Consider the following 15,214-nt stretch of genomic DNA (forward strand, 5'->3'; position numbering starts at 1 on the left):
AAGAATTACTTTTTACAGTACGTCTCTCACAATATTAAAAAAAAAAAAAGTGCTGAGAGTTCTTGGAAGAGGCAGAATATTTATTTATGACTTTAAAAAAGTGGCCACAAGAAGGATGCAGCCCTTGATCTACTCTGTGTAAACCTTTTGGCCTGGTTCTAAGCTAGTCGAAGAGCTGCAAGCCTCCATGAAAATGGCAGCTGAGTCCCTGATGAAAAATTATGCATCTCATAAACTGCTATTCTGCTGAAATGTCAAGCTATGGCAGGGCTGTACCTCAAATTCAGCACTTGGCATTTTCCTTCTGTCTGCTTTGTTGCCATGAAGCAAACATGAACAGTGAGGATTAGTGTAGGGCAGGTAACAGGCAAGCTCACTGTCAGAAATCTATTATTAGGGCTCTGATCTCTTTCTGCACAGACCAGTGACGGCGATACGGGGGTAGAAATGAGGCAGCAGGCAGCAATGCCATAATGGAATAAAAGAGAATTCTTTGTAAGTCTGTGTACATAATGCATGTAAATGAGCCACTTTAATGGGTGAGCCACACTTAACAGGAATAATAGCCCCAAATTAAAATCGTATCAGATTTCCATTGCAGCCTTGCTCTCTGAGTAGGTTTTTCTGTGGCCCTGATCTCTAAGTAGGCTTTAATGTAGTCTCGTCGGCTCTGTCTGATTCTCTCTCCAGGTGCAATTTACCTCCCACTAAAATAAAGGGGTAAAGTTCCATTGATTTGAACAGAGCTGAATTGCATCCTCTTGCTCACACGCATGCATATCACAGACACTTGCTCTCTTATGAAGGCTAGGCTTCAATTCACATCTAATGATCAGAACTGGTATCAAGGAATCAATGAACAACTTGTGAGTTAGGAAACAAAAAGCTCTTTCTCTCCTCCCCCACAGCCCCATCAAGTTTTCTTGAAGTGACATGTCAGAGAATCACAATAGACAGCTCTTATTTCTTCAGCCTTTTCCTTCTTCTACCGAATTTATCAATTTCTAGGGGATTAGCATATTCATCCCTATTAATAATATCAATTAGTTCCACAAATGTGTATGTGTGTATATGTGTGTGTAATGAAAGAACACGTCAGAGCAGTGATTTTCAACCTTTTTCATCTCACAGCACCCTGACAAGGCACTAAAATTGTCAAGGCACACCCAGGTGTTTGGAAATTGACAAGCCACACCATACTGCCAGTGGGGCCTCACATGCCCCAGTGGCTCTACTAATAAATGATCTTCTCCCAAATTCCTGTGGCACACCTGTAGGCCATTTGTGGCACACCACTCTGCCATGGCACGGTGGTTGAAAATGGCTGCCTTAGAGGTACCATCTTGCTAGGATTTTCTCAGAGACACAGACAGCTCAGCTACCTTATTTGAAAGAGAATTAAAACTAAACACAAGGACAGATCTTTTAAAACAACAATTCTTTCTCCTGACTTCTACTGAAGCTGCCATCTGTGACCTGTTGGGGTGAGTGGCAAGGTTCCATGTGCACTATGCACGTGCACAAAATCACGCTATCCAAGTGTGGAATTTGGCACTGAACGTCAAATTTAACACCCCCCAGACTATTTCAGCATTTGTTATTTATTTTTTGAAAGAGCACAATCCAGATAGAATGAAGCTCATTTGTGTCCCATTTGTTTCAATGGAAGACTATTAAGCAGGTGCTTAACCCCCATTAAAATCAAAGGGACTTGCATAAGCTTAGCTTTGGCTGGACAATGCAAAAACAATTCTGGAAGGGTGTAGACAGTGCCTTATAATGACTTCTCAGAGATCAAAGGAAAGCTAGTGTGAGAGGTCAAAGAAACCCAGTGTGGTGACATGATTGGAAAACTGGAGGGAGACTAGGAGATTCAGTTGAGCGCTGGCAACAGGTTGCTTGGGACTCTGGAGAAAAAAACCTGTCCTGGAAGTCTCCCATCAGATGCCCCCTCCCATCCCCTGGTGGTGCAGGCTTCTCAGGTGGAGGATAATCAGGTGGTGGGTGAGAGTAGCATGGGAGTGACTGCTCATCTCTGCAAGACATGAAAGTGCCTGCTGCCAATTGCCTGCTGCCACCACCTCACTCACATATGAAAAGGAGGAAAGGGTGGTGCAGAAAAGAAAATGGAAATCAAAAGAGTAGTAGAGTGCTATGCGGACCAGGGAAGGCAAGCAGCTTTAGGGCCCAAACCTAAGTCAGGGCAGCACTGCCCTAGTATGCTGCTCTGAAAACCGCTGTCGTGCAAGTACCATAAGGCACTACAAGCACATAAGACACTGTGCTAGCAGTGAGGCTGGTGACAATCAGTGCTGGGCCTCAGCACCAGGAAGACGCTTCCAAAGAGCACCATGCAGTGATGCTTTTTTGTGCCAGGGGAAGGGAGGGGATGGGGCAGAACTGAACAGAAGGAGCAAGGGCCGGAGGAAGATCAGCCCGGAAGGAGGGGTGGGGACTGTGGCAGTCTGCTGCCGAATCCAATGCCTCCTCCCGAGTCTCTCCGCCTGACATGGGCTTCCTTGGTTCTAAGCCTGCTAAATAATGGGTGCAGATCTGAGGAGACCCATTGCCGCCAGCGGAGCTCGAACACAACACAGAGTATGGGAATATTTGTTCCCTTACCCCAAGGAGGTTCCGGTGGCTGGTCCCACAGGATACAGCCTCACAGAATACAGTGGTGGCCTTTTTGGCATTGCTGTTCCTCGCAGCAGTGCTGCACCATAGGATTGGGCTGCCCATCTGCCTGCCTCAAAAGACCAAACATCTTTGGCTACCTGTGATTAGTCTTATCTTCCAATCTGCAATATGGAAATAACAAAACGAGTCTATTTTACAGGGCTGTTGGAAGGATTCTTGAAGTAATATGCAGGAAGCTCTTTGAACAATTAAAAACATTCAGTAAATGCTAAACATTGTTTTGTTTACACAAAATATAGCAGGTCTTCTGAAATTAAGCTAATAGCACAAGTAGAGGATAAGATTAATCCTTAACTATCTCTGTTGCTAGGCTCACTGCTATATTAACACACCTTATATCTGCTACTGAATTGTGGTTAAATAAAACAGTGAAAAAACATTTGTTTTTTAAATAGAGTAACTAGATAATAATGAACCATGAGTGATCTTCTAGGGAAGAAACAAGGTGGGATGCGTTCTGGGTGAATGATCTGTAGCTTTTTTTAGTTTCATGTGGGATGGTGTATTGATGCTGTAAGCATAAGAACATAAATTGATTTACCTTCATTTTTGTCATGCAAGTATTTTTTTTACATTTAATGTAATTGGCATTCTGAAAAGTTGATGTACAGCGCAATTTCTGCATCACTGCAGATACCCGCCCATAAGTTGACCCCACAGATAAGTCGAGGGCAGGCTTTGAGCCAACAATCATGGAATTTTCTATGACCCTCAGATAAGTCGGGGGTTAAACTTAGGGGGATGTCTGACTAGATTTTACTTGAGGCCAGATCCTGAAAAATAACCTACCACTAATTGTTACCTAAGAATTGTAGTCTCTAATTTATTAAAAACATAATAAAAGATCATAGGATACATTTTTATTCTTTTTTTAAATTCTGGTCTTCACCACCTTTTTGTAAACACTGTCAGAGTAAGTGCACTGTAAACAACATACCAGTAAAACAGTGGTTCCCAGCCTGGTATTCATGTACTCCCAGGGACACTCAACAGGATCTGTAGGGGTACTTGAAAAAGAATGGAATAATGGCAGAAAAAGGCAGGTCGTGCTCCAGAATGCTTTGCAGGGCCAGCAAGGCAGGAAGGAAGGTAGCTAGCTGACTATGAAAGCCCCACCAATAGCTAGTTTTTGGTCATCAATTCATGTATGCACCAGTGATTGAAAACCAGCACAGTATAAAAGCTGAAACATAATATGGAAAGTGATCAATCAGCCAGAATTTCTCAGCACACTTATGGTGCAAAACAGTGCAAAGGCAGAGTCTTCAGTTCTTCAAACAGATGAAAAGAGAAAACATTGTGATGAATACATGAAGTCTGGGTTTTCATATGGGGGAGATGAGGGCTTGTATTATTAATTACAAACATTTTACTAATAGGAAGGGTACAATTTATGGAAATTTATGCCAAGGGATATACCAGTGAAAAAGGTTGAACCATGAATCAAATCCACCTTTAAGGTGTCTGTTGTGTTAAGCCAGAAGTTCTACGTACAACATACAACCCATACCACATAACTGGGAGTGTGCAATTCAATTCACAGCAGAGAGATGCAACTGCATATATTTGCAGCCCTTTTTACTCAGAAGTAGACCCACTGCTTTCCATGGGTGTTATTCTGAAGTAATGGTGCACTGAACTGTAGCCTGGGAAGGAGGGTCCCATTCTGGTGTTTCCAAAAACAGACCTGCTTTGCAAGCATTTGCCAAGCAGAACCAGGCTGCAGCAGAAGGAAGGAGATTAAAAGGTTCACTTTGGCTGGAATTTCCCCGTTGCTGCAGAAATGATCTCTGTCCTGCCTGCCTGGTGCCTGCCTGGTGCCTGCCTGCTGCTTGAGAAACTTGGCGCCTGCCTACCTGCCGCTTGAGAAAGGAAACTGTTCAGAGTTGAAAGGCTCTGCCCTCTGATTGACCCGGAGATCAGGCGAAGTGAGAATTGGAGCTTGATGACTTGGCAGAAATTTCACGTACTATACGTGAGTATCTACGGTAATTTTATATTCCTTCTCAGCTAAAGAAAACTGTTTTCTTGATTTTCATAATCTAGCAGTAACATAGTTACCACACTCTGGCAGTCTGTTCTTCCCCATTTCCATTCAAGACAAAAGGATATCTTATTATAGATTTAGGGCACAATCCTAACCAGGTCTACTTAGAAGTAAGTCCTATTTTGTTCAATGGGGCGTACTCTCAGGAAAGTGTGGTTAGGATTGCAGCCTAAGAACCCAATCCTATGCTTTTTCCCAAAATGGCTACCACTGCATCGTGTGATGGGGGGAGTAGTCCAGGAGATCCCCTCTTGGTAAGGAAACAATCATTCCCTCACCCAGAGCTAAGCCTCTGTGGTGCAGAGGGAGGAGGTCTACTCTGACTTGCTAACTAAATAGCTGGCTCAGGTCTGCATGGACCTGTGTCACAGAATTGGGTCCAGTGAGGAGGTTAGGATTCGCCAGCCGCTGCCACCAAACCCCTTTCCATATGTAATCCATCCTCTTCCCTGCCCCGTCACCACCCCATTCTGCTCATCCGGACCCTGTTCCGCCCAACCTTGCCTGACTTATGCTGACCTACCATTGTTGAGAGACGTCCACGGACCACTGTTAGGCCGCTGCTATTGCTCCCAACTGTGGATCATATTTGCAACTGCTGTAGAACACCTAAAGTTACCAGAACCTGGCAGCATTAGGTGAGCATAGGATTGGGCCATAAGTTACACAGGTGTGATACTGATGTAAGTAGGCCTCTTGGAGGGCACATTGGATTGCCTGACAGAAAATGCTTCTTTCCAGCCTTCAAAATTTACTTGCTATTAGAGTGTAAAAACTTACTCATTAGAAATGAGTTTGCCAACCTCAACATTAGGACAAGTACACTATGACATTTTCAGAAAATGTCTTAGAGATAGAGGTGTTTGAAAATGGTGTTATTTATTTTACTCAGAAGTAACCCCATTGTGTTCAGTAAGATTTAGGCAAGTGCTTCCCAAACTGAGGCATTGCAATGCTCCAGCCATGGGAAAAAGATTTCATGATTCCGAAAGCATGCTCACCACACCTCACTTAGGGAGGTCCCTAATCTCTTGTAGAGTTTGGGAATCTCTGATTTAGGCTATAATCCTATTCACTGGAAACAAACACCACTACTGAGAGGATGTCTTGAAATTAAAGACACCAGTAACTACCAGTCTTTTCCTAAATATGAAAAGGACTCTTTCCTTGCTACTGTACAAAATTTCAAAACAACCACACATTGACAATGACACGACTCTAGAGATGTAACCTTATACAGACTTTCCTAGTATACGTTCCTTGAACACAGTGGGACTCACTTTTAAGTAGACATGCATAGGATTCAACTGTAAGTTATACTTTTATTTCAAATTCCTGGCAACCATTATCCATGTGCTAAATGCCATCTACTCAGCACAAAATTCAAAATCTCTAATCACCAGCATCAAAATTTTAAGACTTCAGTTCACTCCACTATGTTCTCCGTATTTTTCCAGTCCTGGTCAATGTACAAGCACTCAACTGTTACCCTGCACATTCCTGATCTCGTCTGATCTTGGAAGCTAAGCAGGGTCAGGCCTGGTTAGTACTTGGATGGGAGACCGCCTGGCAATACCGGGTGCTGTAGGCTTATACCATAGTCTTTCGAGACTGAAGGTTTCCAATCTTTTGAAGACACTGTTTTTTGTAAATGTCTTTTTCTCAAAATATTGGATGGGTCAGATCCTTCTCCTAAATGAGACCATTGCTCCATAAATCCTTGGATATTTGACTAACCCCGGCCTGAATAATTCCCTATGTGTTGCATACTATAGGTCCCTGTTTCTACTGAACTATAAAAATATGAAATGCCAAGTTCCAATCAATCAATCAATCAATCCATCCATCCATCCATCCATCCATCCATCCATCCATCCATCCATCGTCTTACTGTGCAATACGGCCATGAACTTTTAGTTTTGGGTAGGTAAAATCCAAATGAAGAATTTCATTTCTGTACAGATGTACATGGCCCATTCATTTGGAAATAGAGACTTTGCTATTTTTAAACACAGTAATGCAAACTATATTATACTTACAAATCTATAATTTGGAGCTAATCCTATTAGAATAATTTATTTCAGTAATACAAAAATAGCATAGCAGAATGCGAACAGCAGGCTGTCCACCTATAGAACAAATTGTAGCTACAATTGCATAGCATAGAAATATCCACAGCTAGACAGTTTGAACTATAAATCCTTTTAAATGGAAAGCTTCCAAATAAAAAGTGCCTCTGTTCTAATTTGTACTCTTAAGGCAATGTCAGGATGAATGCTGTTGGTTTATTAAAGGAAATGTCTCTCAAGCCCAATGGATGTTCCTTGCATGGGAGATGGGCTGAGCTAAAACTCCAAGGTTTTTCTGAAAAGAACTTCATACAAGAAGCTTAAGAAGACCTGAAAATCAGCCATCTCATTCCAGCTGCATGCCTGATTCGTGCCTGAGCAGGCTATTGTCTGATGGACACTGTAAACTCACGCATGCATAGAATGTGTGACTTTGCCAGTTCCTAGTGTCCTAAGTTTAGGGTGACCAAACGTCTACTTTTTTAGCCTTGTGTCCTGGAAAATAACTTAAATGTCCTCCTTTTCCCTGTGAGCAGGTAGCGCAGAGTCTTCTTGTAATTAATCAATTATATCTAATATAGTTCTAAATTTAGTAATATAGTGTTTAAATCAACTTATTTCTACCCAACCCACAGGTATACACATTTGATCCAGATGGAGGGGAGATCATCAGGATGCAGGTCTCTTGTTGTCTTGAGTGCTCCCCGAGGCATCTAGCGGGCCACCATGAGATACAGGAAGCTGAACTAGATGGGCTTTCGGCCTGATCCAGCGGAACTTTTCTTATATTCTTATGTTGATCCTGGTTGCGTATATGCGACAATGGGCAGAAATGGCTTAACCGCATGAAATCAATATACAAATGTTTTTAGTTTTTATTTTGTGTCCTACACAAAATGTCCTACATTTTCCTTGGATGTAAACATTTTGGGGTACCTTGTCCTTTTTTTTGCAGTTATGACCCTGCCTAAGTTAGTCAGTACTAAAGGATCCATCAAATCTTTTGAACATTTTTTTGGTCTGATCTATAAGAAATGCAACTTTTGAGCAGATGTTCCTTCCCTCACCCCCACCACGCCAGAAAAACACAGTCATGCTGGTTAAGAGAAGGGAATGTATATTCTTGTGATAAGTATTTTTTAAAAAGTAGACCTAATTCATATGTAAACAGGGAGGGCAGCAGCCTTACTGTACAGCAAAGGCGATTGGCTGTTAAAAGAACAGGAAATGACTTCCCAGTTAAGGAAATAGTAAGGCTGGAGGAAAAACATTTGGAAATAGGTATGTTCAGAAACCAATTTCCCCAGTTTGAAAATCCTGGATCATTATGAGCCAAGTTCCACTCCCACCTCCCATCCAAATGCTGTTTCAGTTTCTAATGTTTGTATACTAGCCCTCTCATCTGCCACTTCCCCTGCTTTCCACATTCCCACATTTTTTCAAACTTTAACAAGTTGCTGAGGGATAGGAGGGGAAATGGCAGCTGAGGCTAAAGCTGAGGGCTTTTCTAAGCAGTTCCTGCATTGCTGATCTGAACTCTGGGAAGTGTGTACATAATTGAGATACATTTCCAACTTTGTTATACATGGATCTTTTATACACGGATTTGACTCTACACGAATGGGCACTGCAAATGAGAAGGAATGTGCTGATCCCTGAAGAAGGGGAAAAAATCCATCCCTTTAAAATCGCAGTTTAAAAAATGCTTTTTACTGTTGAAGAGAGACAGTCATGCAAGTGATTACCGGTATAACCTAATTACCCACAGATTTTTCTATCTCTACATGATGCCAGATGCAAGGGAGGGCACCAAGATGAGGTCTCTTGTTATCTGGTGTGCTCCCTGTGGCATTTGGTGGGCCGCTATGAGATACAGGAAGCTGGACTAGATGGGCCTATGGCCTGATCCAGAGGGGCTGTTCTTATGTTCTTATGAGAAGTACCCTTTAAATTAAAGTAAAACAGTCCTTTTAACAATAGCCTCATTAATGCAAGAGTGGGCAGCCTGCTGACAATCCATCAATCAGTCTCTCTCCAGTTTCATTCCTCCCTTCCCCCTGACCATGTGAAACAAGGCTAAATGGCAGTGATTATCACCTTCTTCATTCTTTCCCCCTCACTGCAGCTCCTGGTGAAGGGAGGGACTGCTGCCTCCTAGTGAAGGCTAAGCACACGGAGAGAGACCAATTGACTCTGTGTGCATTTCAAAAGGTCAGCAAGGCTGTTTTTCAATCACTGAAGCAAAGGGACTTTGTTTTTTAAATTGATTTGCTTTACTTCATTTTTTGCCATCCATGTGAGTTCTGGGATCAGAACCCTCGCAAATAATGAGACTCAACCTGTATACAAAATTATGCAGGGGATGGAAAGAGTGGATAGAGGGATGTTCTTTTCCCTTTCACACAACACCAGAGACAGGGGACATCCACTAAAGTGTTGGGAGAATTAGAACAAACAAAAGAAAATATTTATCCAGCATGTAATTACTTTGTGGAACTACTTGTCACAGGATGTGGTGATGGCATCTGTGGCCTTTAACAGGAGATTGGACAGATTTCTGGAGGAAAGGTCCATCATATGGTTACAAGCCATGATGGGTATGTGAAACCTCCTGGTTTTAGAAGTAGGTTACTCCAGAATGCCAGATGGAAGGGAACGGCAACAGGATACAAGTATCTCATTGTCTTGTGGGCTCACTGAGCAGGGCCTCTGAGAGGAATTTTGTTGGGGAATACAAAAGTTTTGGGGGCTCTTTTTGGATGTTCAAAGATATCTCTGGCCCTTTTCCTTCTCCATTGGATCATAATTTCTATGAATCACAACATATAAAACTATGTGCGCTAACCAAAAATGTGAATGCTAGTCTTCACACAATACATATAAGCAAACATTTTTTGAAATTCAGAAGTGAATGTCTTGCACTGCACATGACGCAAGACAGTCACTTCTGGGTACTCCCCAGAGAAGGAGGGGCTGGCTGTTCCTTTTCCTGTGGAGGCTCCTCTTGAAGGAGAGGAACGGGAGTGAGAAGCATCAGCAAAGAGCACCCCTCCTCCAGGGAGGACCCAGAAGTGACTGGGCTCCCTTCTTTGGTGCCTGGACCTCTTTTTTGACCCTGGGCCCAGGTACAAATTATTCCCTTTACCCCCCCCCCCCTCCTCATGGACCCTATCACTGGGGCATCTGGTGGGCCACTGCAAGATACAGGAAGCAGGACTAGATGGGCCTTTGGCCTGATCCAACAGGGTTGCTCTTATGTGTACTTTTTTTTAATTCCTCACAATTCAAAGAACTCAAAACAAAACAAAAAGAGATGCTTTCCAGAGTTAAACTGAGTTCAGTTAAACAATTCTAAGCTATTCCTAGCTCTGCAGCAAAGTCTTCTGAATATATTCAGAATATGCTTTAATACCTCTGGGATGTATTACTTTTTTTATTCCTCATGATTCAGTTATTGGGAGGAATAAAATACGACAGTTCCTAGAGTTGGGGTGTATGAGCAAGTTCCGAATCCTTCATTGAAGATTGCTGGAAACATAGGAAATAGTTTAGCCAGGTGTCTCAGTAGCTGTTTTCCTTCTCCTACCCCATTGCAAATGGGTTTGGGGAATTGGGGGGGGGGGGAGAAACTGGCAGATAAAAAGGATGGCAATGGATGAGCTCTCCTGGGTTGGGTCTTCCTGGGTTTTCGACAATTCTCAGGGGAAGAAAAGTGCAAGAATTCTATCAGAAGGCTCAGAAAAAGCCTGCTCATTTTGAATCACAATAGCTGGGGGTTTCACACACCTACTAAAAGCACATCCTTTAAGGAAGAATACATGTATAAATGGAAAACGTTTGCCTTTGCCTTTTAAAGGGTTAAAGAATGCTTATTATTTATTTGGGAGACAGCACAGGCATTTAATCAGCACCTTCAAAATAAGATTTGAGTGTAAGACTCTCTGCAAAGGAAAGATGATGAGTATCCATCACAACAGAACCCTTTCAAGGGCATGGTGATCTCCCATAACACCCTTTAAATCCTAAGGTACATAGATGCTGCAGTTCAAAGTCCTTTCTGGCTCCAGTTTTGGAAAAAGGAAAATCAGTCCCTTAGCAACCTGAAGAAGATCTGGAAAGGCTGGCATGGATAGTCAGAGCATTCAGATCTCTTTCCTACTCCTTCTGCCAACAGTTGGAAACACAAGATCTGTTGAAGAATGGCTTGGCTCTCCTTAATAATAAACAATCCTTGGGATTGTTACCCCCTATTTTAAATCTATTTTAAATCTGCATGGTTTTTAATGGAGCTATTTAAGCTCTAGGGGAACCTATTCCTTAGTCATGGACTTTTCTGAAATCTGCCAGAGTTCTGCCCTTGTAAAAGCTGAACTGAAGACCTAGAGCCCAATCCTGTGCTCCTGTGGCACATGGCTGCGGTGGCACCAAAAAAGGCTGCTGCCACATCCAGCACACCCATGGCAGCCACAGGTGGCACCTTGGGAGGTCTTTTGTCCCCTTCTCCCAGGTAAGGGAAGTAGTCCCGCAATGGGGCTACTTGATTCACCACCAACCAAAAGGTGGGCAATTTAGGGAAGAGCGTTCGTGTAGGGTGTCAAGCCCCACACAAACGCTCTGGATCCGGTGGAGCAGAGCTCCACCAGACCCTCCCCTCCCCCGCTCTGTCTCCTGGCACTACTCCGCCCCACCCTCTCCCCGCCTCCTGTCTCTCTGGACGCCTCCTCCCTGCCCTCTCTCTGCCTCCCCGGAATGCCTCCTCTCCACCTCCCCCCGCCCCCGCTTACCTTACCATGGCTCAGCAGTCCACGTGACTGCCAAATGGCAGAGGCCAGGCACCCGCCCAGCGCTGGGCGAGCACGGGTGCTTGCCCATCGGTAAGCTGGTGCATCGAGCCCAAGATTGGGCTCCGAATCCCCACCTTAACTCTCTCCCATTGAAATCAATGGGACTTAAAAGATCTAAACTTTTGCTGAATTGTGTCCTGTTTAGTCTCGCTCTCCTCACATTCCTTTTATTGACCTATCCTGCGCATGCTGCAAATCTGACGCTACCTAGAATAATATATGCTAATGACAGGCAGCTTTTTATATTTGTATAACTTCAGAGAAAACATTTTCCACACTTCTTGCCGACTGAGCGGTTTCAATCTAAGAGTGATTTTTTCCCCCTCCTTTCCCAAAGAAGTGAATGATTAACCATGAAAACAGAGCTTTACCACAGAAATGGGGACAGGCCTAGAAAGGGCAAAAGAGTTCAGGTGGTGCTATAATCTGCACTGTGCACATGCTTTAAATATGTGTCGTGGAGGACACGCTTTTCATAATGCAGCAATTTTATAGTTTTATTGGACTGACATGCCATGAAGGAATATTCAGAAATGGCAGCTTAAAATGAAAAAAAAAACAACTCGCAATGGCGTTACTTATATAAAATACTACTGCAATAGTTCTTTTATTAATTTTTAATGCACAACACCCTCTGTGACCTCTTTTATTCTTGTGCTGTCAACATGGCAGCCTGGAAAAAATTGAAATGGGATAATAAAGCATAGGAAGTACTTAAACCCCAAGAGTGTGTAAGAGTGTTCCCTCATTCTCTCCTGTCTGTCTGTCTGCATTTCTCCCCCCCACAACAGCATGAACTGAATAAGTTTTAGTTTTACTGCCAACGTCTGTCTTTACATTTTTTATTTATTTAAATTTTATTTAAAAAAAGAAAAAAAATCTCCCAGAGGGTATTTATCTGTGTAAGGTGATGAACCAATTTTCTGCCATAAATGGTTTTTATACATGTATAAGTCAATTAAAAAAAAAAAATACCCAGCAAGCTAATCATCCCAGTACAGCCTTCCTGTTTTTGACACACAATAGAACTACATAAAAGAAAGCTGTTCCCTTTTGTTTGTCCAGCCTCCTCCAAATATATTTGGCCTGATTCAGCTGCGTTTTGCCTGAACAGTGGGACACCATTATGCTATGAATATTTACCACTGTTTATATCTCCAAGGAGACTAATCTCCATACCACTACAGCCCAGAAGCTCAGGGTATTGTCTCTGCAGGACCGGGTTCATGTTGTCACAGCAACTGAGGGCACAGGGTCAAACAGATTAATCCTTCAGTGAAAATAAAGCAGTGTACTAGTATTCCAAAACTTTTTTTTTTTTCCCCTGATGATGGCTTTAAAGTAACATTCTGGGTGGAATCTGTCATGTTCTAGGTGGAATCCGTCATGGAATCCGTACAGAGGTATATATCACAAAGGGGTAAACAGAGAAATACTGGATTAGTGAGTGTGGTTTAATATTCTATAGGGAACCACTTATGGCAATGTAGCAAGAAGGCAGGTTTCAGGAGGGAGATGGACGCCAAGTGTAGCATATAAAACCCACCGATGGCACACTGGGAATGTTTGTATTTTTCTCTTGCAATGCCCTTTGATTAGCCTCTGTCTAACATGTGGCCTGACAACTGTGACAGAATGAAAAATTCCAGGAAAACTATGGGTCACGAGAGAAAAGAGATTTCCCTCTTCCTTGGGAGTGACCCTATCACTGCATTCCACTGCGGTGTTTCACCATTAAGAAAAGGGCAACCCAGGAGTGTTCACACTCAATCTGCTCCATCTGTCATGACTATTAGAAACACTGACCAGCAACAAGCTTTAAGCACTCAGCATGCTGTCACCGACACAATATTCTAGCCATACGACAAGTACTTGCGGATATTTTGCTGGCCTCAAAGGAGACATTCTGCATAGGAAAGGGCAACACATACCTGATACTCCGCCATATGTGGACTTGTTCCCCAGTCCAACAGCAGGCCAAGGTGTGCCATCTGCTCGCAATCCCATCAGCCCTGACACAGTGTTGGTGGCTGTAACGCCATCTGCGCCCCCTGAGAACAAAGTCAGTGATAGCCTTAATAAGCTTGTTAACACAGCAACAGACATCAAAAATTATTCCACAGCAGTAGCCACAAGACTATTAAGGCAAGCTTAGCTTTCTTTCTAACTGCGATAAACCTTAAACAATTCATCATTGTCCTACTATTGCATTAGTAAATTACTAATATTTATAGTACATATTTCACATTTTCCATGCTATGGGATATCTAGGATAACCTCCAAAATCCATGTTTTGCTGGATCATAAACATGGCGGGAATGAGCTCAAAGCACTTAAGAGGCCCCCCTTTTCTCCTAACTTTCAGTGTGCAGCTGTGATAACAGAATCCTGCTTAATTAAATCACAGCTTCATGTGTTATTCTACCTGTGTTGGTTTACAAACCAAGATCTGAAACTGGGATTAACATCCCAATTCTAACCAAATTCCTGCACAGCGATGCAGTGGTGCAGGTGCAAGCTGCACTGCATCCCATGGTGGATTTTTGGCTGATGGAGCTCTCCTTGGGGTAAGGGGACATTTGCCCCTTTGCCCCAGAGTAAGCCCCAGCAGCCACTATGCGTCAATATGGACCTGCACCAGTGATATCAGGAAGGGGGTTGGGATTTGGAGTGTGCTGCAGCTGAGCCTGACCCCCCCCCCCTTTCTGGGCCTGATCTGCCCCCACAGATGTAATATATGAACTAAGTACTCTACAAGGATATGTGTCTCATGATCACTTCCTCCCACTTATATATACTTTTCAATGGAAAAGAAGTGCATACGCCAGGCATCCTTGTGATTGGACAGTGGGATGGAGCACCTGGCTTATATGTGATGGCATCTGCATGGCAGAGGAAAGCAATGGCCCACTTCTCAATAATATGAAAGCCAGGTACTATATGAAATCAGGGCATCGTTTTCAAAAATTACTCAAATTGGCTATACCTAAATATATGGTGCAAGAGATGAGCCTGAACTGCACCAAACAGCTTGAAAAATACAGTGGGCCCAATCCTATCCAACTTTCTAGCGCCAATGCAGGCGTGCCAATGGGGTGTGCGCTGTATCCTGCAGTAGGGGGAGCAATCACGGAGGCCTCCTCAAGGTAGGAGAACATTTGTTTTACTGTAGGGCTGCACTGTGGCTGCATTGGTGCTGGAAAGTTGGATAGGATTTGGCCCTCAATCCTCCAAGCATTATGCAGGTTTTGTTCCCATACTTGAATTCAATGCTATCCATATGCCACTGTTCACAATTCAGCTGCAAGTGTACATGACAGAGCAATGGGAATCCAGCTGAGTTTCTTACCTTCTTGTGCAGCCATTGCAATGTTCACAATATTGGTGACATTTGGGGTCAGCTTGGCAAAGAAAGGAATATGAACAGCTTGCCTCACCCAGCGACAGATGTTGCGCACCAGCTCTGGATCCTGTTCAAATAGGTCAGATAAATACAGTGCATAATTAAAAGTAATGTGATCAAAACTTGCAGACAATCTGCTCCACTGTGGTTTGCT

The 15,214-nt window shown here is 43.2% G+C and overlaps 1 protein-coding gene across 3 annotated transcripts in view; it reads right to left on the reverse strand.

The window, feature by feature from the left end:
- The window catches only part of DPYD (dihydropyrimidine dehydrogenase), a 533,115-nt gene that overhangs the window by 106,541 nt on the left and 411,360 nt on the right, over positions 1 to 15,214 (reverse strand). For all 3 annotated transcript variants that reach the window (XM_066623608.1, XM_066623607.1, XM_066623609.1), the window contains 2 exons: positions 15,007 to 15,127; positions 13,589 to 13,708 (listed from right to left, as the gene is read on the reverse strand). In XM_066623608.1, the coding sequence (XP_066479705.1) occupies positions 13,589 to 13,708; positions 15,007 to 15,127 (241 nt within the window). The remainder of the gene's footprint in view (positions 1 to 13,588; positions 13,709 to 15,006; positions 15,128 to 15,214) is intronic.

Source organism: Tiliqua scincoides, chromosome 4, assembly GCF_035046505.1.
Source record: "Tiliqua scincoides isolate rTilSci1 chromosome 4, rTilSci1.hap2, whole genome shotgun sequence".
NCBI lineage: Eukaryota > Metazoa > Chordata > Lepidosauria > Squamata > Scincidae > Tiliqua > Tiliqua scincoides.